The 24845-nt window shown below is 43.6% G+C and overlaps 4 protein-coding genes across 5 annotated transcripts; 3 read left to right on the forward strand and 1 right to left on the reverse strand.

Annotated features, from left to right (window-relative positions):
* The first annotated feature begins 1529 nt into the window (after nucleotides 1-1529).
* Nucleotides 1530-6329, forward strand: trmt61b (tRNA methyltransferase 61B). 2 transcript variants are annotated; one of them, XM_083633643.1, is made up of 7 exons: nucleotides 1530-2522; nucleotides 2897-2999; nucleotides 4303-4493; nucleotides 5363-5454; nucleotides 5615-5820; nucleotides 5921-6004; nucleotides 6098-6329. In XM_083633643.1, exons 1-7 carry the CDS (start codon nucleotides 1815-1817, stop codon nucleotides 6130-6132), a joined length of 1419 nt encoding a protein of 472 aa, XP_083489769.1. In that variant the 5' UTR covers nucleotides 1530-1814; the 3' UTR covers nucleotides 6133-6329. The 2 variants fall into 2 exon arrangements, with proteins under 2 accessions (XP_083489769.1, XP_083489770.1); XM_083633644.1 differs by lacking the exons at nucleotides 5921-6004; nucleotides 6098-6329 and having other exon boundaries at nucleotides 5363-5479; nucleotides 5615-5733.
* Nucleotides 6330-7179: 850 nt separating this feature from the next.
* On the reverse strand, nucleotides 7180-11306 carry spdya (speedy/RINGO cell cycle regulator family member A; the record flags this gene model as incomplete). Its single annotated transcript, XM_083633182.1, has 6 exons — nucleotides 7180-7250; nucleotides 8901-9234; nucleotides 9509-9680; nucleotides 10328-10413; nucleotides 10505-10563; nucleotides 11048-11306. 6 exons carry the CDS (start codon nucleotides 11304-11306, stop codon nucleotides 7180-7182), a joined length of 981 nt encoding a protein of 326 aa, XP_083489308.1.
* Nucleotides 11307-17471: 6165 nt separating this feature from the next.
* Nucleotides 17472-21671, forward strand: LOC310773303 (G-protein coupled receptor family C group 6 member A-like; the record flags this gene model as incomplete). The annotated part of the gene is made up of 4 exons (XM_083633183.1): nucleotides 17472-17665; nucleotides 20312-20600; nucleotides 20696-21471; nucleotides 21656-21671. The coding sequence occupies 4 exons, from the start codon at nucleotides 17472-17474 to the stop codon at nucleotides 21669-21671; spliced, it is 1275 nt and encodes a 424-aa protein (XP_083489309.1).
* A 175-nt stretch (nucleotides 21672-21846) lies between these two features.
* LOC310773304 (G-protein coupled receptor family C group 6 member A-like) lies at nucleotides 21847-24127 on the forward strand (the record flags this gene model as incomplete). Its single annotated transcript, XM_083633184.1, has 3 exons — nucleotides 21847-21868; nucleotides 22156-23075; nucleotides 24113-24127. The coding sequence occupies 3 exons, from the start codon at nucleotides 21847-21849 to the stop codon at nucleotides 24125-24127; spliced, it is 957 nt and encodes a 318-aa protein (XP_083489310.1).
* Nucleotides 24128-24845: the final 718 nt, after the last annotated feature.

Genomic DNA, 24845 nt, shown 5'->3' on the forward strand with positions numbered 1-24845 from the left:
GCAGCAGTAAATCACTGATGATGTCATACAGTTCTAGACAGTTCACACAACTTTAAAACGACATGCATATATTACTATACATCAAACTTGAGCTAATTCTGCTCTCACTCAGAATGTCAAAATAGAAGCGATGTGATGTGATAGTTTTTGACATATTAACATTTGTTTGGCACAACTCATACTATTAACTGCCACAGGGTTCCGCATTTCTGGGTGGCAAGTGACGTCACGCTGATTCGTCCTATATGGGGAAATATAGTGTTACGGCTCGGGGTTGACACAAACTTGGGGGACGTGTGTAAATATTGAAATTTCTTAGAAAATTCAATGCAGCTTTTCAGGGAAAAAATAGAGACAAACATGATTATATTAGCAGCAACATTTTTGTATAATTGCAATTTATTTTTATTGCTTTGATATTCAATGGAAATGTAATGGCCAGTGAAGACATGCAAGTGTGTCGTCTACTACTTAGACAACCATTTATTTATTTTTATAAAATAAAATAAAAATAAAAATATATTGTCTTGACAGCTTTAAAATGCATTTTGGGGTTTCCTTTAATTGAAAATATTCAAAGTAAGTGTAGGGAGACTTCATTTGCATTGGGAACATTAATATCGCCTTTTTGAGTGACGTCACACCTGAGTTGTTCCATTTATCAAATCTCAAATTGGAACTTCCAACTTGACTTGACGCAGAATGATTCGTTTATTGTAAGTTGTAACAACTTGTAAGTATGCAAAACCTGTAGCCTAACATGTAAATATATAGGCTATGTGGTACAAATGCTTTCTCACTCATAGTTATCACTCTGATGGGCCATATATGAGCACTCTGTCCTAATTACAAAGCTTTTGACAGTCACTTGAAGGCAGCAGCAGTCCAGACACTACAGAACAATTTAGCATGACATGCAGCTAAGGTGACCACCAGACGTCCCCGATGATCCCCCACATTGCTAACTAATAAGCATTCTTACAATACAAATAATCAAAAATAAAAATGAGGGGGGGAGAGAGCGAGAGAGAGAGAGAGAGAGAGAGAGAGAGAGAGAGAGAGAGAGAGAGAGAGAGAGAGAGAGAGAGAGAGAGAGAGAGAGAGAGAGAGAGCGAGAGAGTGAGTGCGTGTGCGTGTGCGTGCGTGTGTGTATGTGTGCGTGCGCGCGTGTATGTGTGCGTGCGCGCTTGCGTGTGTGTGAGAGAGAAGTGACAAGCAGCCCCTAGTACAAACTTACTGTATTTTAAACGTGTGGTGCTACAACAGAGGGAAATAAGGTCGTAGGAATCACCAGGAAGGCACTGTTTTTAAAAAAAAAATAGATACAAGATTGGTAGGAAGGATTTAAAATACCAGAAGCAAATATGACATGATGTTGCACACTCTTGTACAGTAGGTGGCGGTATGCACCTAAAAGTCGTTTGTGATCCGCCATTAAATCGAGAGAAGAAGAAGTCGAAGTCGCTCACTTATGACGTAATTCACGTGTGTTTTTCTAGGCGACCTCCAAAGCCTCCAAAGCACTGTAATCCATGCTGTAAACCACCCGACGTTAGAAGAAAATGATAACAAACTTACAGCGATGAACATGTGACGTTAAATGGAGTAAGAGACATTTCAACGATCGAGCTAGTTTTACTGCTATTCCATATTCACTTTGATGTTGAATTGTTTTGCATGTATCAATATTGTAGTTAACAATTGCAGCTGACATTTGCTTGTTTTCACAAGATGAGAGACTGGTTCATTAGGCTGATTGTTAATGTATTAAGTGAGAAAGCTCTGCATAGGTTTAACTGTTATAACCTGAAACCATGGTTGTACAAATGCCTTTAGGAGGAAGTAGCGTTATGCTTTTGCACAGACTGGTGTGCAGTTGCATATCTGGCCAAGTACATCAAACAAGATATAGGGATTTATATCATCTAGGAAAACGGACGAGGGGAGTGAGGACATTTTCAGACAGTCCCAACTCTAAGAATGGCGATGACAAGGAGGACGAGAAAGACACCTGCACCCCTCCACCCCTTCACCCCGGCCTGCTGCCTGGGAGGAGGCGCCCCCTGTCCCCGCTGGAGAGGCTCACCCGCCTGCTGCCCTCGGACGCCCTGAGCCCTGAGGTGGAGCAGCTCAGAGAGCAAAGCCAGGAAGAACCAGAGGAGGATGCAGACAGTGGCCATGCTGAGACGCACCCAGGACATGGTCCAGGTCCACCTGCTCAGCATGACGCATGTGACCCGGCTGTGGAAACTCTCCCCGGAGAGCGCTTGCTTGCATTCGGGGAGCTGCTGGTTGCGGAGTACCGCAAGAAGGAGCGAGTGGAGTTCAGGAAGATGTTCCAGCTGCAGGAGGGGGCACGTCTGCAGAGCAGCTGGGGGACGATCGGGCACGACGAGGTGGCCGTGCAGCCCTCGGGCAGGTTCGTGAGGACCCACCGCGGGATGCCCATCCTCATACGGCGTGCCAGTCTGGAGGATTATGTGCTGTATATGAAGAGGGGGCCAGCCATCGCCTACCCAAAGGTATTGCGCCTCGCACCTCCTGATCACCGTGTTGGTGTCGTTCCTGGATCAACATTTGTTCCTAACCTCGCGTCACCATGCTCTTCTCGGCGAGAAAGAGCCTGGCCTCCGTTTACAAGGGATTTTGTCACTCGGCCTGTTTCCGGCCTAGATCCCGCCCTAGACAGGAAACAAGCAGCGGAAACAGCTCGTTCATTCACTGGCCCGTACTAGGAGCAAATGTTGGTCCAGGAACGACACCAACACGGCGATATCAGGACGTGCATAGAGCCTCATACCAATAATAACAACCAACCAATAACCAATAACAGTGTACCAATAATTATTCCACTACAAGTAACATGAATAAGTCATTTTTCACCTGCTCTCCCCAGGATGCCAGTACCATGCTGATGATGATGGATGTCACAGCAGGAGACTGCGTGTTGGAGTCAGGATCTGGGTCAGGGGCTATGTCGCTCTTACTGTCCCGGGCAGGTCTGTACCGCCCACTATAACCTCATCCTACCCTATAATGAAGTTGATCATTCTCCCGTTACTATTTACTTATTTGAAATTTTCCGGCCGCACTTGTCCAAAATGTGAAATCTGTAAATTCAAGACTCAATTTGCCCCAAATGGGAAACACGGGTGGAGCAGGGAAGAAAACACAACAGTGACTCATAGGGCTATGCTTATTTCAAGATATGATTCCATACAAGATGAGATTTGCGATTCAATAAATAAAAGCTCAGTCACAACAGTCTTGACTGTGCAGAATTATGTTTATTTCGGAGTCACAAATCTTTCTAGAATGTAAACAATTTAAAAATGAAAGTGACAATAATATACTGTAATTTTGATTGAGAGCTTGTGAAATTGTGATGGTCAAGTTGTATCATTTGCGACTACTACGGCAGAATAAAATGGAAATGATATATAACAATAAATGTTTCTGCCCCACGATACGTATTGTCACATTTTTGTATTGCAATATATTGTCCTATCCCTACTCCCTCTCAACAGACTAATTATAGAGAGACCAGACACATTTCTTGGTCACTATAAAAAAGAAAGTGGCTGAGGTCAAAATCAGCGTTCCCCCATTTTTATGCCTCCGCCAGCAATAGCCAGGCCGGAGGCATTATGGATTGGATTCGGGTTGTCCGTACGTGTTAGTTAACGCGATATCTGAGGAACGCCTTGAGGGAAATTTCATCAAATTTGCCTCAAATGTCGACTTGGACCCATGGATGAACTGATTAGATTTTGGTGGTCAAAGTTCAAGGTCACTGTGACCTCATGAATGCCATTCCCAAGTTCATTAACGTGATATCTCAAAGAGATATTGCGTGTGACGTTTCGAGCTAGACGCTAGCTCTTCATCAGACTAAGTCTGAGTCTAATGAAGAGCATCTAGCTCGAAACGTCACTCTTTGCTTTGGTGCAATAAAGACCACTAAAGGAGCCCTGCAGTGTGCGAGCAGTTTTATTCTTTTGTTTCACTGTACAAGTTTAGCTCAGCACCTGCCCCTACATTGGGTTTGGATGTGCGTATCTCTCTTTTTTTCAGACATGGATGTCGACTGCTCACTTGTTGAGCAGAGGCAGGTATATCCGCGGTGCGGTCGTTCTAGTTTTGGTTTGGTTTGGTATATGTTATCTGAACATAGTCATAAAAGTGGTACAGAAAAGCTTGGAATATATGTTTTGTATAATTGCATGTTTAATCATAATGCCTGTCTGAAGCTGAGCTATGAGTGTTGATCTGGAGTACTGTGTGTGTTTGTGTTTCTCCCAGTGGGCTCCGGGGGCAGTGTGCTGAGTGTGGAGGTCAGGGAGGATCACCTCAGGAGAGCGGCACGCAACTACGAGCGCTGGCGCGCGTCGTGGAGGCTGCGGCGCGGGGACGAGTGGCCCGACAACGTCCACTTCCACAGGGCCGACCTCTGCTCCGCTGCCTCGCTCCTCACCGGCCGAGGGTTCCACTCGGTCAGTCCGGTGGAAGAATTGTCTTAACTGAATTGGAGTTTGCCCCAACACTCACCAGAGACAATCAATTAATAGATAATTGGATCAGGGTTCCTACGCAGGTCTGGAAAGTCTGGAAAAGTATAAAAAAAAATGTTTTGATAATTTCCCGGTCTTGGAATAGTTTGGGAATTTGAAGAAGAAAAAATGTCTGGAAAAGTATGGAAAATTTTGTGGTTCAGTGTAACCTGCGTTGTGTAATGTCCCCCGCAGCTGGGAATCGAACTTGCAATCTCCGGCAATGGGAGGTGGACGCTCTCTAGCAAGGAGGCTAAAACCCATGAGCTCCAGCATCTGTCGCTAGAGCGTCTCTTGAGGTTTACTGACTGCACAGCACGACTGCTGGCTACCGTTACATCAGGTCCCATACACACATCATTATAGCTTTTATGTTGTTGTAGAGCCGCTTTCAGTCCACATTTTTTGTTGATGTGAAGAATAATGTTCAGATAGAGGGATGACCCAGACACTGTCGGCACACATGATACCAAATACCCACCAAAATCAAATCCAGTCAACAACATAGGGGGGAAATATGGAATTTAAAAATGGAAAGTGTGTAGGAACCCTGACAATCATCTCACATATCGTATTCTGATATGTATGGCTTTGAAGAACAGTGACATGATCTAGTTAGCAGGGGCAAGATGTCTACCTGCGTGTATCATATTGAACACCAGACAAAATCTTCAAAAACAAATCAAGGTCTGGAAAAAAGTATGGAATTTTCTTCATTGAACATGTGTAGGAACCCTGGTGGATGTATGTAAATTAGGCCACCAGCTCATCCCCATTGTATATAGTGACCAGAATGATTGTGTCTGTTGCAGGTTGCTCTTGACATGATCAACCCCCACTTGGTTTTACCCATTGTGATTCCACATCTCCACCCGGGGGCTGTGTGTGCGGTCTACCTCGCCAAGTGTGTAACTGTCTCAAACTTTCAAGTAAAGACACCACACACACACACACACACACCTGAAGCCTTCATTCTGCCCTCCTGCCTGCAGGGTGTGCAATTGCACCGACAGCCACATACTGTATGCTTGGTTTCAAATTGGCTCTCACTGTTTGTCACCCAGTGTCACACAGGTCATTGACCTACTGGAAGGGCTTCGCTGCTCGCCGCTCCCCCTGCTGTGCGAGCGCATCATCGAGGTTCCTCTCCGGGCTTGGCTGGTGGCCCCGGCGCTCCAGAAGGACGGGCGGTTCTGCGTCAGGAAGTCTCCTGTCCCAGATGGAGGCCGCAGAGAGGAAAGCGACGAGTCGGATGTGGTGGATGAGAAAGGTGATTTGAAATAGTAGAGTACTAGACGACCATGTTGTGTGCTTTTGACAGGGGCGCACGTGGTTTTTGGAGCATATATAACATTATGTTTTCATTTCAGAAGAGCTGGCCGCTAAGGAGCGTCCACCTTTCGGGAGTGTCCCCTACATCGCCAGACCTCACCCTGAACAAATGGGCCACACAGGTCAGAGATATTCCTCCCATTTTAACCGCTGCCAATACATTTGACAGATGTCATTGTTGTGTTTATGCTCATGGCTTACTGTCTCACTTTCAGCATTCCTGATCAAACTGAGGAAGTGTGTGCAGTAGCTGCTCTGCATGTGAAGACCTCTGGATCAAACTGAGGAAGTGTGTGCAGTAGCTGCTCTGCATGTGAAGACCTCTGGATCAAAAGTGATGGTTTTGTACTTGGACAAATAAACATACCAACCAACTTATCTCTGTACATCATTAGGGTGATAGATACAATTACTGGGATCAGTCAAAGCGTTAGTCCATGTTGGAGTTGCGTATATTTGTACAGAAACCATTCGATGTTGTTGTAAATCTGAATTAAGTCAGAAATAAAACTAAGTAGAATAAAGGATCTCAAGAAAACAAAGTAAGATCTAGCCTTTATTCAAAACTCAAAAGGCAGTCGTGGATCATTTAACAGGAACAGTGGTAGCAATACCAAAAACACCCAGTTGAATTACATGTTGAGCACATGTATTCATCAGTGGTTAAAGTAAACAATGCAGCATTTTTACATCATATTATTGACAATCAAAAAAAGTGCTTCAGTAAATAAATAAATACCATGAACTCAGTGTTGGTCAAACAAACTTGACAATAAATACTAATGATGGCATTAAATGTGCTTGGCACACTCACACAAACTTTTCTACTTGCAGACAAAACTATTTTCTGCTTGCAGACAACATCTGACGTCAATCTTATGACATCCCTTCCATCTAGTTTTGGTTTGGTTTGGTATATGGTATCTGACCATAGTCACAAAAGCGGTCCAGAAAAGCTTAACATAACACATTTTTGTGTGTGCAAATAATGGAGAGAAATATATGGAATGACATCAGATTAGTCTTATTAACAGGTACTTATTACAGTACAGTATGAAATGTGTTCTGACTGGGCAGCCTGTGTTGGACAAATTAAATGATGCTTGTATTTGAACGATGAAACAATACCAAGTTTGCATTAAAGGAGGTAAATGCAAACTGTTGAGTTGCACTTGTGATTCAGACTTTGAGAATTACTGGTACTGGAGAAACATTGTGTTCCACTGATATGAGTGCAGTATCTCTACATCGGCATAAAGAAGGTAGTTGTGTGAAACTGTCGATTTAGGGTCATCTTCTACTCCTCGTTCATCCAGTCCATGGATGGGTCATGTGTGGAATCTGTGGATCCACTGGCAGGCTCATTCCCTAACAAATCAAAAAGGAATATATAAGAAAGTTGTTACCTACAGCAGTGTTTTTTTAAAGGTGAGCTATCATTCCCCAAGTGAGGATAAACAGCCAAACTACATAAGCTTATAATGGTTATTGATAGTTGGATACATGTATTTTCAGGTGAAGAAGTGCTTCTCTCCCCCATCTTCTCTCAAATGATATCATTGACATACTGGAGGGGAAGTCTGACTGACATAAGATGAGCTTTTTGCTTCGAAAGATGGTTTGCGAAGGGCAGCCTAGTGTACAGCTGATAACAAATCATGGAAAAAGTCACTGAATACATTTCAGATATTTTAAAATAGGCAAAAAGCTGATCCCGGGGGAGGCCCTTTAATGTCACTAACATGCATCTTGGGTGATCACATTGTAATGTGAAAAATGCATAAAATCCAGGTGTAAATGCACCCAAGACATATTGAAGATCCAATCACTTTTAAGTGATGTGGTCTGAGCCACATTTAGCATTGTATTTACAGCCAAGTGTAAATACAATGTCTCTCCACTCTACATAAAGTGGCAACTACATAATGGAAATAAACTTGAGTGTGATCCCACCAGGGGCATGGAAATCAAATGGGTGGCTGGCAGCTCAGATAGTAGCATCCTTGTAAAAAAAAAAAATCAACTTCATGCTAGATCAGAGGTGTCAAACATACAGCCTGAGCCCGGGGGCCAAAACAAGCCCTCCAGAGGGTCCGCCCACAGCAGGGATACTCAACTTGCTTTGCCCGGGGGCCACTTTCATGAAATGATAGAAGGCCAGGGGCCAGTTAATAAACAATCAATATACATTTTTCTGTAGCGGATTGTAGGTTTTTGGGGTGTCAGCGGGAGTTTAGTCTGACAATGTTGTGCACACCGGATAGTTAGGTTAATTAGTTAGGTTAAGTACATACATAAGTGCCTGGGTAGCAAGCAGACGGTGGTATTTGACAATTTAGCAGCTAAATCATAGATTATTGAAAGATATTCCATATTCCAGACTGAAATGCTATAACAGAAGTGGAGTATTGGCCAGAATGACATGAACATTTGGACACTTATTCAGCGGGTATCTTGCATGTTGCATTCAGGTGCACTGTAAAAAAAAAAAAAAAATTGTTTGCAATTCCATCACGGGCCACACAGGCCGCATGTGGCCCGTGGGCCGCAAGTTAAGTATCACAGGATGACTTTGCAAAGTGTGAAAATTGCACTGAGAACTCCTTCAATCCAATGTAATGCACTTGTAAAGGCTAAGGCAGGTTTCATCAGCAATTTAAATATTAAGTAGCCTATTCATGTTTTCTGTATTCATCACTAAATGGTAACTCAACTATGTTCAGTAGGCTACCCTTTAGCCATCACTTGTAATGTGTGAAAACATGTTCTTAAAATGTACCTGTAATTCTTTACACTAAAAGAAACTGGAACATTTGGATGTGTTGTTTTTAATATTTATAGGTTATTATGCATTGATTTTCTTTGTCTGGCCCACTTGAGACTAAATTGGGTCACATGTGGCCCGTGAACTCAAATGAGTTTGACACCCCTGAGCTAGACAAATAAAAGTAGATTCAATGTTTACACTGATTTCCAAGTCGATTCAGAGCAGTTTGGTCATATATATGATATACCTACTGGGCACCTCCTCTGCACAGCCGCAAGAGGAGCGCTGCACCTTGGTCTTCTTAACCTTCCTGCGCGAGGCCGCAGCCCTGGGTGGGGTGCACTTCATAGAGAGGGCGAGCGGGAACGAGAAGGCGTAGCTGGAGGTCTGCTCAGGGGAGCCACTGGAGAGAGAAGAGACCCTCAAGCTGGGGCCGTGGTCACAGAGGGCACAGGGGGCGGGGTCCGCTGAGGGCCCGCGGGGCACACGGGCCCGCTCGCGCTCGCCATAGTGCCGCAGGGCCCCGCCGTGGTGCTCCGCCCTCTCCCGCTGCCACACGAAGTGGGAGGGCATGATGGCCATCACCTGGAGGACAGGGGCAGGCAATCACAAAGATGCAGCATGTCAGTGTGATAAACATGGATGTGATCAGGATAAGCAAGCTCACACTATGGGAGTTCTCTGCATGAAAAATCACATCCCTGTCGTAAAGATACACAACGATGGAGATGGAGCTTCTGGCTCTGGAAACCAATGAATCGCACTGTATTACGAGAACTCAATCAAAACACTTGTGAAAATTCCCTTACAACGAGCTATTATTGAACTCCATGGGCATTTCGACTTGCGTGTACAGTACCTCTTCGCAGCAGCGTCTGCTGACAGCAGCTCTGTAGTCGATGCGGGCCCACAGCTGGTCTCGCTGCTTGAGGAAGCGGGGAAAGTGCTTCCGCCAGCTCTTGCCCAGCGCCCAGGGGAAGATCTCAAATTTGCTCTCCTCCTCATCCTCCTCCATGGTGTTGGCCAGGTAGCTGTAGCTCAAATATATCAGGTTCTGGGGTTAAAATATTTTCTACAAACTCTGATGTAACAGAAGATAGGGCAACTGCTGAATAATACTGATGATAAAAGCAGTAATTATAGAGCTCAACAGTGACTGCCCACTTTTCCACAGCTCCGGTTCCAGGAAATGAATTTCCCATTAATTTCTCTATTGACGTTTGAGAAAATCCTTACATAAAGAATGTTAAGCCTGGAACCAAGCCAACCAGCTACCAGATGAATCACAGGGGAGAGAAATTGAAAAAAGCTGGTTTTATTGACCCCCCCCCCCCCCCCCTCATTTCCAATTTTTTTTTATCTGAATCGAATGTTTATGGTCACGATTTATCTCGTAGCTGGTTGGCTTGGTTCCAGGCTTAAGACTCTATATAAGGATTTTCTGAAACCCCATGATCGAATGAATGGTAAATTCACTTCCTGGAACCGGAGTCGTTCAAAAGGGCGGTCACTGTCGAGCTCTATAATAATGCATTTAATTAATATATAGCACTTTTCATTCAAAACTAATGTTATTGTGCTACACAACACAAAAACAAATTAAGTAAAATAAGCATAAAAGGTGTGAAAGCAGTACATTTGTAGTCTAATGGGTCGACTTTTGATTTGCTTTTCTTACAGTGCAATGAAAAAGTTGATCCTGTTGTGTTCACTGATGCTGAAGTGGGCCCTTTTGAAGTAGACAAAGGTCATGGCTAGGAGGTACTGATGTGTGGAAGAGGCAGAGAGGCAACAAGTTAGTGCATTAAAATCATCACAAAATATTTTGGCACTTTCAGCCAAATAATGAGTTCACCTTGTCTGTGAGCTTACAGCAATGGTCCATCCAGAGAAAGTCTTGGATCAGGTCATCATCTGCAACCAAACACTGTTACTCAACCTACCACTTCTACTTTTCAACTTTTCAACATTAGAGTTAATGTTCTTTATAGGGATACACGATATATATCGCAATCACATCGGTATCGGCCGACGTTTGTCATTTTTTAATATATCGTCCAATGAGCAAAATAACAATGACAAATAGCAATGTTAATATTGGTTAATGGGTATCGGCCAACATTTTCATATTGAGAGGAAACAATGCGGTAAATCCATGATTTAGTATGTACAACATTTTAGTATAGAAACTAGTTTTAATACTGATCCTATCAACATCTGTAAATATAGTTATCAGCCAACAGCCATGTTAATTTTGGTTATCGGGTATTGGCCAACATTTTCATATCGGTGCATCCCTAATTCTTTACACTGCTTACAACATAAATTAACAGAATATTTGCCAGTTGCCACTTAAATGCAACTGAAAAACAGCAGTTTGGGCTATGTTTTTCTTCACCAAAAAGTCTGAAGAAGGCCGCCATCTCCTCCTGCTGGATGACCAGAGTGGGGCTCAAGGTCTGGGTGGCGTGGTACAGTTCACCTGGACGCTGCCTGGCCTGGCTCTTTCCCGGTGGGCCCTGGGCACCCTGGCCGTTGGGTCTTTTGAGCCGGAGACTTCTCTGGACTTGGAGGGAGTGTGCGGTGTTGGGCTTCATCCGTACAGTGACCGAGGGGGGGGTCTGGCACCACCTGTGTGTGTGTTGGTGTTTCATCATGCTGATTCAGCTCGGGTCTTCAAAAGGCTCCCGGTGTGTTCTGAAAGGAAATGGGAGGGAGAGAGAAAGGAAGGGGGGGGGGGGGGGGGGGGGGGGATGAGGAGAAACTAATAACACATCATACTAAAGTAGTTAGCTGCAAATAGGCCTGGGCAATATGGACCAAAAATCTTTTGTTTTTTTGTTTTTTTACACGGAATGCCGATGCAGAATGCCATCTATATAATAGTCTCATATCATGATATCAATATATAACGTTAATATTGATATATTGCAAAACCATAGTAGCTGCAAACCCCAACCTAGTTTCTTTTGATATTTAATAGTCCAATAACATGATTCTGAAATGGGCCATTCTGAATAAAATCATTTTTTCCTTTTGCTCCTTACTTAAGTATTGTGGTCAATTCAAACTTGTGTACTTGTACTTGTGTTGCTAACGTTAAAGTCAGGATAGGGATATTTATTCGACCACTGACTTGTTGCTCCACCATCACACGTCACCCAGCTGTCAGATAGCTAATAGCTAGTTAGCTAGCTAGCAAAACAGCGGTCGGCCTGAGTTTCAGGCTGTTTCATGCCATGTGTGCTTTTGTAAGTGACGTCGGTGAACTTGTCTATCAACAGGTCTATGGTAACAGCAGGACAGTAGTTGTAGCGTTGTTAGATGCCAGAGGTAACATTGACATTATAGAGATCAGTGCTGCTCACCTCTGTCTGTAATGCAGATCCTCCTTTGACTTCAGTCACAAGTTACTAACTTGGCGTTGAGAGGCAGAACAACTATCGAGTGACGGACTGTCACGGACAACAACAGCGTCCCAATATGGAAAAGATGTGTGACGATGGCGACGGGCCCCACGACTACAGGAGAAAAGTGAAAATAAAGCAGTCATTCATTCCCCTCTGAGCGGGGAAACTGACGTTTGATTGAAAACGCGCTGGAGGACAAGCGCGCGCCCTGGTTTGCAGTCATACATACGCGCCAAACGTGGACCGCTCGCGACCCCTATCCTCCCCCCTCCCATATACATTCCCCAAATATTATATTATTATAAATATTATATAAATATTATTATTTCCATAAAACCTTACAAAAACATTTTTTTGTTGTTGCAAACACTCATCTCCAAAGGCCTCCTACAACAACATCTGAAAGGTTTAAAAACATTTTTTTTTTATGTTTTACTATGTCTGGGTTCTACAGGGTTAAACCATCCATGGGTAAACCAGCTGGTCACGTGAACTCACATTTCATTTCACCATTTAAATGTGAGTTCACCTGACCGTCTGGTTTTTCTTATGGCTTGGCTGCCTTGCATCTTCCACCACTTATAGCCTCAGCCAGGAAGGATTTATGACATCACTGATTACATCACAATTGCTCGAGTGACACTGATGACATCACAATTGCTCAAGTGACATCACTGATGACATCACAATCCTCTGATTTTTGACATCACTGATGATGTCACAAACAGACACAGCCGGCAAAATCGTGACTATTACACCGCCTGCCCACTTAGGCAATTTTAATTATGATGGTGATGATGATGATGATGATGATTTAAATCTCAGGTAAAAAATCACAACACAACATTCAACTTTCCATTTTAAATGAGGTGCTTTTTACTTTTAAAGTAGATTTTACACCAGTAAGTAGGCTACTTCCAAGTCTTCCACTGAGGTAAAGGAACAGTAAAATAATAATAATACTTGGGTAGGAAATTCCAGCACTCTATGTAGGCCTACACTTTGTCCTATAGGGCAAGGAAGGGTTTCCAAACTTTTCAGCCCGCGACCCCCAAAATAATGGTGCCACAGCCTCGCGACCCCACTACCCCCGGAGGTGGTTGAAGCATACAAACGTTTGTGTGCACATGCACTAAATAGAGTAAACAAAGCAAACAAAACAACAATTATGGTTAAAATATGCTGTTTGTAATAGTTTTTACATTGTATTTCATACACACATTCTGTACTTCACACATTATTTAGGTCAATTTCGCACATTCTGGAAATCATCTCGCGACCCACCCATCATGTGTCCCAGGGACCCCCCGGGGGGACAGTGGGAACCACTGTCCTAGGGGACATGAATGCATGATTGGCTGCAAAGACGTTATGAGAAGACATGTATAAACAGACAGACATAGGATCCATATTAGTATATCAATTACAACTAATAAGTGTCACAAAATGATCAGATTATCATATATTATGGGAATTTTGGAATTACTAGGCATCTCGCGCGCTAAGCACGCTCGATTCCTAGGCTCGCCCGCTGCGCGGCCTCGCCTGTCCTGGAGCTCGCATTCACAGCTTGCTCGCATTCACAGCTTGCCCGCAGCTTGACTGCTGTGTGGCCTTGCCTGCCCTACACTTTATGGCACCCAATTGGGGTCTGTGTCCTCTGAATCATAGCCATACCCATAATAATTCTGGGATGGATCATAGGCATCATCAATAAAGACATCAATTGCCTCATGTATTTCATCATCATCGATGTATGTCTCATCATCATCATCCTCAATGAACTCTTCCTCCATTTCTGGGTCAGACAGACAGATTAGATTGCCCTCCTGTATGGGGGCTTGCTCTTCAAACAGTCTCATAGCCTTGTTCCCATAAGTTATGGAACTCATCACACCTCCTTTCTCCTTCACATGTATCACAGTGACACACTTTTACTAAACTTTATAGACATCTGTGAGTGCTGTTTTTGATTTAATTTTTGAGATGTTTGGATCGGCACCCACACCCAGTAACCACCTTTAAAACGTTGGGTTGAGCACGCCAGTTCGTTGATCACAGTGACACACGTCAGACCGGGGAGTAGGTAGGACCATCAGGGTAGGCAGCTCTGTTAGACCAGTACATGATGATGATGTAGCTTCGCCGTCTATAGAGAGTGATGAATGCATGAGACCAGCATCACTGATGCGCTCTTATAACATCACTTTTGACATCATCACTGATGACATCATCACTGATGACATCACTGATGACATCACATCAAAAATCCGGTTCCGTCAGGTCACACACACCCTGAAGGTTTCAGCCCGATCGCACATAAAACGGTGTAGATGTGGCCGAACACAGAACTTGAAACAAAGTCCACATCTTCAATTATATAAGATTATTACTATTGTAGTGCATTTACTACTAGTGTAGTGTAGTGCCCATTCTCCTCCCTCCCCTTCCCCCCTTGCATTCACATCATGCTCTCTCACTCTTGAACCCCAGCATCCGCCACAACCCCCCCCACCCCCACCCCCACCCCGTTCGAACTGCACAAAATTTGATACTGCACTTTCTCGGGTTCCCAGCAGCACACGCACCAAGTTTGAAGTCGATCGGACAAACAACGAATAGATACAGTCGGTCTGTGTGGGAACGCCCACTACGGCTGGTGTGCGAGTGGGGTAAAACCCCCCATATATCTCAATGGGCGGTGCTGCGGCTCTACAGTACAGGATTTGGGATTCTAGAGCAGGTACATAGACGTCTGTTCAGATGTGCGTTTCCTGCGGGGGTTAAATCTTCGATCGTGTCTGCCTGGGCTGGGCTAGCAGCTAAATGCTAACTATAACGGGGGATTTACCCCACCCTGAACACGCTCCCAGCCAGCTACCCCAGCGTCTATGACGAGACATCAACGCAACCTATGGTTCTCGAGATACGAGAATGGCAGGCATACAGTCCTGGAATTAGTATCGATTAGGTTCGACTTTCTTAAAATGATTGGAGGCCTATGGAGACATTTTCAATGACTTGTGGATACAGCCCCTGATCTGCACACCATTGAACTGGGCTTGATAAGGAGCAGGGTGTGGTGAAGACGGCAGCTCTGCCTATAAAACAGAGGCTTGAACTGGCAAGTTGACAATATCCTCTTGGCTCACTGTGAAAGAAACGCTTGCTACCTGCATAATACGATACCCGATCCGTTACAATACTTTTACTTTACTTTATTGTCATTTAGCAGACGCTTTTATCCAAAGCGACGTACAACAGATTAAAATACATCACACAATTAAACATAGCAGAATAATGGAAATAGATTAAAACAGACAATATGTGATCATGATAAAAATATGCATAGATAAAAGTGATCAAGAGTGCAGATTATTACAGTGTATGAACAGCAGAGGGAGAGATAGGAAAATGGATGGTGAATAGATGAGTTTTTAGTTTTCTTTTAAATATGGGCAAAGATGTGGCCATTCTAGCTGCAGGGGGGAGCTCATTCCACCATGTCGGGGCGAGAACTGAAAAAAGTCTTGTGCGAGCGCCACCTGTAGGGCCGCGCAGGGAGGGAGGGGCGAGACGTCCTGCACTAGTGGAGGGGCGGAGGGAGCGGTAGGAGGTTTGGAAACTGACCAGTGGCTGTAAATATGGAGGGGCTGTTTGGTAGATTGCTTTGTAGGCTAAAACCAGGGTCTTGAATTTAAGGCAAGCCAGGATGGGAAGCCAATGTAGATGACGGAAGAGGGGGGTGACATGGGAAAATTTGTTTTGATTGAAAATCAAACGGGCTGCAGCATTTTGAATGAGTTGAAGTGGTTGGATAGTGGAGGCAGGGAGACCGGCAAGCAGAACGTTACAGTAATCAAGGCGGGGAATGACAAGGGATTGAACCAGGAGTTGTGATGCTTCTATGGTGAGAAATGGACGGATTTTTCTGATATTATAGAGGGCAAAGCGGCAGGAACGTGCGGTGGCAGCAATGAAAGGGGAGAAGGATAATTGATTGTCAAGTATGACTCCGAGGTTCTTGGCTGTTATGGAGGGTGATACTATGGAGTTGTTGATGGTGATAGAGAGGTCGGTCAGAGTCTTTGGCAGGGAGAAAGAGAAGTTCTGTTTTTTCTCTAAGTTCAGTTTGAGGTGGTGAGCAACCATCCAGGCCCCAATGTCTTTCAGACAGGCAGAGATGCGTGCTTCAATTAGAGTGTCAGAGGGGGGAAAGGAAAGGTAAAGTTGGGTGTCGTCGGCATAAGAGTGATAGGAGAAACCATGGGATGAGATTATGTGACCAAGTGATTTCATGTATAGAAGGAAAAGGAAAGGACCTAAAACAGAGCCCTGGGGGACACCAGTGGAAAGAGTGCAGGGGTTAGAAAGGGACCCTCTCCAGGACATCTGGAAAGTGCGCTCAGAAAGATAAGAAGAGAACCAGGAAAGTGCAGTGCCGGTAATACCCAAGTCGGAGAGAGTGGAAAGCAGAATATGATGGTTGATGGTGTCGAAAGCAGCGGATAGGTCAAGGAGTATAAGAACAGAGGAAAGGGATGAAGCTTTGGCAGAGTGGAGGGCGTTGGTGACCAAGAGGAGAGCAGTTTCGGTGGAGTGAGCAGGTTTGAAGCCGGATTGTAGGGGATCGGAAAGGTTGTTGTTGGAGAGATGGATAGATAGTTGGTCGGAGGCTGCGCGTTCAAGTGTTTTGGAAATGAAGGATAGGAGAGAGACGGGACGGTAGTTGTGGATGGTGTTGGGGTCAAGGGATGGTTTTTTGAGAAGGGGTCGGACCCTAGCAGTTTTCAGGGCCGACGGAAAAGTACCAGAGGACAGAGAGGAGTTGATGAGAGTGGTGAGGAAGGGCAATATGTCAGGAGAGATAGACTGTAGAAGAGAGGAGGGGATGGGGTCTAGGGGGCAGGAGGTGGCACGGTGGGAATTGATCAGTTGTAGTACTTTTACAGAGGTGAGGGGAGAGAAGGAATGGAAACTGAGAGGGGAGGATGAAGTATTCGAAGTTGAGAAAGGAGACGTGTTGTGAGGGACAGGAGGGGGGAAGGACGAGCTGATGTCTGCAATTTTCTTAGTGAAAAAGGTTAGAAAGTCATCTGCGGTGAGGGGGGAGGGGGGGGGGGGAGGGGGGATTGAGGAGGGAGGAGAAAGTGGAGAAAAGTTTCCTGGGGTTGGAGGCAGAGGACTGAATTGTTGAAATGAGAGAGAGGTTTTTGCTTTGGAGACTGCAGAGGTGAAGTTTGAAAGAGTGAGGTGGTAGGCTGAGAGATGAATGGGGTTGAGGGTTTTCTTCCAGGTTCTTTCGGCTGATCTAAGTTGGGTGCGGTGAGTGCGGAGAGGATCGGATAACCAGGGAGCAGGGGGAGTGGAACGGGCGGGTTTTATAGTGAGAGGACAGAGTGAATCGAGATAATGTTACCTTGGGTGAAGTGGCACATACTTATTGTCAGTCTTCTCTTGGACTTGGGGTCCTCCTGTGATTACTCTGAGTCTACATGTGGGGCAAGAAGTCCAGGGGACATTGTAATTGGAGTGTTAAGCCCCTGCCATGCTAAAGTGGAGACCCTGGACAAGCGAATCCAGCCAGGGAGATTCAACTGCACAGAGTAAGTTGATACCAGTTCATACTTCAACGTTTATACCCAATGTAGCCTATTGTATAGAGAACGAAAGGTACAGGAGCAGTGGCAAAAAGTAGCCTACAACACTGTACCTTGTATTCTGATACTAGCCTATAGACTCTATAGGCTAGTGCTCTTGCTCTATACTATATACTCTATACTATAGAGCAGGGGTTCCCAACCTTGTTTGTGTCAAGGGCCGGTAGATACATGGGAAAAAAGTCGCGGACCGGTTGTCAATTTTAATGGTTTTAGTTACATATATATTTACTCACCAGGTGGTGACAATGGGTAAATAACTGCCTTTTCATCTGTCAATAAAGATACTTTCACAATTATGCACAGTGATTTGATTTCACCCTATATCATTTCTAAAAGTAGATATTAATGATCAAACATTTCCATTTATGTAGCCTACAGTATTTATGTTTTTGTTTAAACTACAGACATAAATAAATGTCAACTTGAAACTATGTTTCAACTACCACACACAGCCTTTAATATTATAGCCTATGTTTATATATAAAAAAAAAAACGGCTGGACCGGCACCAAATGCGTTGCGGCCCGGTACCGGTCCGCGGCCCAGTGGTTGGGGACCACTGCTATAGAGCACCGCAGGAATGAGTCCGGAAGTATACTTCCGGGTGGTTCGTCAGGGGAAAAGTGAATGGGGTTTTAGAATGGGGATTTCACTTATATGCATAAAATAAGGTCTGTGGTTAACAAAAGTTTATGGGAGCGTGAATGGGATCAGCAGGATAATCTACACAAATGTGATTTTTAGAAAACGCTTCAAAAGGCATAAAAGTGATTTGTAAAGATTATCCTGCTGAACCCAAATTCACGTTCCCATAAACTTTTGTTAACCACAGACCTTATTTTATGCATTTAAGTGAAATCCTCATTCCAAAACCCCATAGACTTTTCTCCTGATGAACCAAAATGGTGGCGATTTCTGGTTAAGCCTACAAAAATCCTTCCCTGCAGGACTCTATTGATAGGGAAGATACACCAATTTCAGTTATTTTCACAAACAAATCAATTTGGTTATTTCTGGACTAGATTCCATAATGATAATTGATATGACATACTGTATGTAAAAGCCTAGACTATCCTGCAGATATAAATGTATTTGACAGCTTTATTGGCAAGTGTGATTGTGGCGTAAGTCTCCTATTCTTTAAATGATCACAGATTTAAATTAATATCACATTTAGTCCTGGGGCTGTATCTACAAAGCCAATTAGAAACTATGAGAGTGATAATGATTTTTGTCTAATAGAAAGATAAAAGCTATTCACAAAGCACCTTAGCCCTTAAGAGAGCACTAAGGTGGAAAACTGTTCAGAGTAGAGAGGAGGACTTTTAGTTGCTTAGGAGTTTCTTCAGGAGAGGAGAAATGGCTGAAAGCTACAGAAAAGACACATTAATGCTATTGTTATTGTTATTGTTATGAATTCTTTGTTCAGTTATAAAGTTATCACAATGTTGGGATATTTAGCAACACCAAACAGTGTAGCAGTGACAATTTAGGTTTATGCAACCACATACTGTAGTAGAACAATGACACGAACAATCACAGCTCCTTCACAGCCTTTTATTGTGACGTTACCTACAGTATTTAATTCCCCCTGCTGGTCGCATTATGCACTGACACAACAGCAGCTATGATATAGATATAGAGATGTAACGATCCCCCCCAGGGCAATTCCAACCAATCACTAGAGACTATATATACCGGTATATATATATATATATATACTGTATATATATATATGTATATATATATATATAAACCTTTATTTATTCAGAGGAGTCTCACTGAGAGCAATGCTCTCTTTTTCAGGAGTGCCCTGTTCACATTCACACACACATTCATACCTGGAAGCTGACCAGTACAACCACAGTCTGACCTGCTGGCCACTGAGCAGCTCCACTGGAGCGGTTGGGGTTAAGGGCCTTGCTCAAGGGCACCTCAGTGGTGGTAATGAGGGAGGGGCAAGCACTGCCTTTTCACTTTCCCCACCCCCCAGATTTATCCTGTCGGTCCCGAGGATTGAACCGACAACCTTCCGGTCATGAGCTCGCTTCTCTAACCGTTGGGCCACCACTGCCAATATATCGATCGGCCTGAATCTTGTTACTCCAGTCAGGCAGACGGAAAAGAAATACATCTCCCCTTTGAAAGAATTCCCTCCAAGCAGTGTGCCCTTCGGATTTGAAAGTAATTGGTACTTTTAATCAGTTCAAATCGGCCTCGATAGCAGGCAGTGGCCAAAGCCATATTTGTTATTAACCTCGGTGCAGTCTTGACAACAGCTTAGTCCCGCCCATTGGGCTGTTTATTAACGCTGATTGGTCAATCGTTAGTCCCCCTCGACGCTGATTGGTGAATCGCTGGTGAAACCAGAAAAAAGCCATGATCGAGGCCAGACCAAGAGCAGCCAAACTCAACTCCGTGGAGTGTCTGGCCCCAGGCAATCCTAAACTGGGACTCCTTGCTAAGGAATTGTAGGCTAAGATAAGAGCTCTCTGAGAGGGCTCTCATAGTTTGTGGATATAAACCACTAGAGAGAAACACTGTTACGAAATACTGTCAATTCTAATTGATTTCCCCCCCCTCCATCTAGGTTTGATTTACGATCATTCGTGCGGACCTTGGCTATCATCCACACTATTGATACAATCAATGAATCTGGCTTTCTTCCTGGCATTCACCTTGGGTATGTTATCTGTGATACATGCTCAGATCCAATCAAGGCCATCCAAAGTGTTGTGCACCTGTTATCCATCAACAATACCATTTCAGTCCAGTGTGACCTTATAGAGCGCCCATTAGTGAAGGCCATCATCGGGGGAACTTACTCAGAAGTATCCATTGCTGTGGCCAGGCTTCTGGCTCTCAATCTGGTCCCTCAGGTGAGCATATACGACATTGTAATTGCATTTTGTGTAAGCAACGTACAAATTAGATGAACCAACCACAAGTCTTCACACTTTCTTCTTCCTTGCAGATAAGCACCACATCGTCTGCAGCAACTCTTGATGATAAGATACGTTTCCCATCCTTCTTGCGCACCATACCTAGTGATGTACACCAGACCCGGGCCATGGCCCAGCTCATAGCACACTTTGGGTGGAACTGGGTGGGTGTGGTGTCAGGGGATGATGAGTATGGGAGGACGGCTCTCCAGAGTTTCCTAAAAGATGCTCAAGATGTAAATGTGTGTGCTGCCTTTCACAAAGTCCTTCCTCATTACCTGGGCCACAGTGGCAGCGAACAGCAGATCCAAGAGGTAGCACAGCAAATCCAGTCCTCTAAAGCCCAGGTGGTCCTGCTCATCCTGAAGCGGGAGCTGGTTGAAAAGCTGTTTGAGGTGATGATGAGGAAGGGGATCTCCAGGACCTGGATTGCCAGCGATTCCTGGTCCACGTCTCACCGTTTGGCTACAATGAAAGGGATCAATATGATTGGAGATATCTTTGGGTTTAGGTTCATGTCAGGTCCAAACCCAGGGTTCAAGCAATTCCTAAACAATCTTACAGCAGGCCCAGGTGCGGTCAATAGGTTCATTGAGGAGTACAAAGACATCAGGTTTGGGTGTTCTCCAGATGTACAAAAACACACGGACTGCCTCAATAGGAAACCTGCTGTCGAGTGTCATTTGCCAGACTCTCTGAAGTTGAAATCAGAGTTTGCCTGCAAGCTGCCTGACCCTCAGAAAGCAAACGATGATTTTCTGACACATGTGGTAGATTTGGGCATGGCATGGCATGGCGTGGCTGCATGGTCAATTGCTTATGCCCTACGAGCTCTTCTCAAATGCAATCACTCTATTTGTTCAGGAGAGAGAAACTTTCCACCTTGGAAAGTAAGTTGTTTCTTATAATTACAATTTACATATTCAGTTCTAGATTGTACAAGTCTATTTTAATGACATTTGATGTGCCACTTACGCTCTAATTTGTTTCAGCTTCTCCAAGAACTGAAGAAGGTTAATTTCACCCTTGAGAAAAGGCAGTTTTTCTTTGATGAAAATGGTAACTTTGCAAATGGCTATGACTTGATCAACTGGGTGAGGAGGAGAGATGGGAGGCATTTTGAAGTTATTGGAGAGTATAACGTGATGAAAAGTGTCGTGGAGATCCATGCCGCAAGTATAGAATGGGGAACTCCAAACAAAACGGTAAGGTAATGCCTGCTTCCATTTCATGTTACAGTGGGATTTGATAAAAGTTAATAAAATAAAAATGTTTTTGTTAGATTCCTGAGTCAAAATGCTCTGAATCCTGCCCCCCTGGAACATCAAAGAAAATCTCCATGATATACTGCTGCTACAACTGTAGCGAGTGTGAAGAGGGAACATATACCAATGTTTCAAGTGAGTCTTTTCCATTCTTTGCTGCTTCGTGTTCTGTCTTTTTGCATGCAGATGAAAATGTTGGCTCTCATATATAAACATCTTTTGTACAGACCTTCAACACTGCCTGATATGTCCAAATGGAACCTGGTCTTTGAGAGGTTGGACTGAATGTCGGCCAAGGACAGAAACCTACTTCAGATGGGATGAACCATTTGCTATTTCCTTGCTTGTTGTTACTGGGATAGGATGTATGCTGCTATTTTGTGTTCTGATTGTTTTTCTATATGGTCGTCAAAGTGTGGTTTTCAAAGTTGCAGGTGGAAAACTCTGTTATGCAATGATAGCTGGGCTGGTGGTGAGCTTTGGTGCAGTAGTCTTGTTTGTCGGCAGGCCCAACGATCACATTTGCAGATTTCGTCAAAGCATGTATGGACTTGGCTTCACACTGACTGTCTCTTGCATCTTAGTCAAAGCTTTTCGTACATTCCTTGCATTCCTTATGGACAGAAATCAGCAGTATATGCTGGACAAATTTTATAAACCCCGTGCCATCATTGTCTGTGGTACAGCCATTCAAGGGCTTATCTGCATCTTGTGGTTGATCTTTGATTCTCCAAAGCTTGAGGAGCGCATCAAGAGACAAACCATGGACATTGAATTACAGTGCAATGAAGGATCTAACTGGGGCTTTGGCATGATGCTAAGTTACATTGCTCTTCTTGCTGCCGTCTGCTTCATCCTTGCCGTCAAAGGTAGAAGGGTTCCCCAACGCTTCAATGAAACATGCTATATCAACCTCAGTATGATCATTTATCTTTTTGTCTGGATCTGTTTTATCCCTATATATGTGACCAAAATTCAGCAGCGCTCAGTTGTCCAGGCGTGTGCCATTGTTGTCTGCAACTTTGGCATCATTTTCTGTCATTTTTCCCCCAAATGCTACATGATCCTCTGCAAGAAAAAGGAAGACGTAAGTAGGCAGGCTTACCTGAATAATATACGCATCTTCTCAGGCACCAGCATGGACAAAGTACTGTCAGATATCTCTTTGGACGGTTTGGTGATTACATCACGTAATTCAGTAATGACCATTAATTCTGCTGTTTTTGGACAAGTCATTCTAGACCTTCCCACAGACTCTGATTCAACACTCCAAAAAGTAAACAAATTAAGGAATATTGGCATCTTTCCATCTGCCCAAATTAGGCAAAGGGTGCGAACAAAGTCCCTTTAAGGTGCTAGTCCACAATTGAGTTCCAGCTGTTCAGTTCCTGAAGAAAATGGATGCTAGATATGTCCAGCTCCAACTTAACATTGTCCATAACATCTATAACAACAGAGTCCCTGAATATCTTAGCAATCACTTTCAGAGGAGTGGAGATACACACTCCCACAACACTAGAGCCAGTACTGCTGACTTACGTCTACCTGGCTTTAAAACAAACCTAGGTAAGTGCTCTTTTAAATTTATCTGGGCTAAAAATTGGAACATGTTGCCCCTCCACTTAAAGTGTACAAGCAGCCAAGGTGTTTTCAAGAAGAAGGTAAAATTGTGGCTTCTTGAACAAGTCCTTGCCTAAGCTCTGATGTACAGCTTCTTTTGTGTATTTTGATATGTATGTTTTTTATCTCTCATTGCATAAATCATACTGTATTGAATGCTTCTGTTAATTATTTCATGTTTTTGTAGTTGTTGTTTTTTATATCTACCTGTTTTAGACCAAGGACCACAATGGAAATAAGTCTTGACTTTATTGTGCTTTATCCTTGATGTTATTCCTTGAGATCCGTGTCTGTACTTTGTTTAGTACACTGTATTTCAATTTGTAACCGTCAAATAAAATAAAATAAAATCAAATAAAATCAAATCAAAATGCACATGATAGAGCATTTCTAACAGCTTAAAAAAACTGAATGTTTAAGCCAGATAGCTCTCATTAACGTGTAGCACCATGATATCCTAAGCTAAAGTTAGCTTATGTAGCAATAACTTGTTTTATTCCAACAAAAGTACATTGAACAAAGGTGACGGAACGTGAAACCTTCTTCCTTTTATACTTTCACTAGGGCCTTCCAGCGTAAGGCCAGATGGTCTTTGTCTCCATTCTGTCTCTTCTGAGAATCACAATGGAACAACATGCCTGCAAAATAATAGAATACACAACCTGGCCTAACAGCTGCATGCAAAAAGAAGGTGTGTGTGTGTGTGTGTGTGTGTGTGTGTGTGTGTGTGTGTGTGTGTGTGTGTGTGTTGACCTTAATCTCTCTTAATTTCAACACTGGAATCTAACTATATACCCACTGATGATGTCATAAATCACTGATCATGTAATAAGTGATGTCATCAGTGATGTCACTTGAGCAATTGTGCATTGTGCATAAGTCACTGATGATGGATGATGTCATCAGTGATGTCATAAGACACTGATGATGTCATCAGTGATGTCATAAGACGATGGATGTAACCCACACACACACCCGTGCATGCCAATAGTGCAGGCGAGGCCATGACAGGCTGCAGGGCGAGCTAGTAATGTAAAACAGCATTCAACATACCTTTTGTGCTTGTACGCAAGTGTAATTCTAACTTCTGTTCCCTTGCCAAATAAATAGATTTTGTTGGTGTATTGTTATAGACTACAGTTTTATTTTCATTTATAGATTTCCCCTTATACATGTATTTTTTTATTACAATTTTGGAAGTAAGTATAGGATATGTCAATATTGATTTTATTTAGAAAATTCTGATGAGAACTGTGACTGTCTTTCAATGACTGTGAAGCATTTTAATTGTGTATTA

This window comes from Poromitra crassiceps (assembly GCF_964638095.1).
Source record: "Poromitra crassiceps genome assembly, chromosome: 3".
Taxonomy (NCBI): Eukaryota; Metazoa; Chordata; class Actinopteri; order Beryciformes; family Melamphaidae; genus Poromitra; species Poromitra crassiceps.

What these genes read in the sequence shown, in the direction of transcription:
- trmt61b (XM_083633643.1), top strand. Translation starts at nt 1,815, where the DNA reads ATGGTTGTACAAATGCCTTTAGGAGGAAGTAGCGTTATGCTTTTGCAC. An exon ending in TGTGCGGTCTACCTCGCCAA is followed by an intron (nt 5,455 to 5,614) that starts GTGTGTAACTGT and finishes TTTGTCACCCAG; the next exon opens with TGTCACACAGGTCATTGACC. An exon ending in TGAACAAATGGGCCACACAG is followed by an intron (nt 6,005 to 6,097) that starts GTCAGAGATATT and finishes TCTCACTTTCAG; the next exon opens with CATTCCTGATCAAACTGAGG.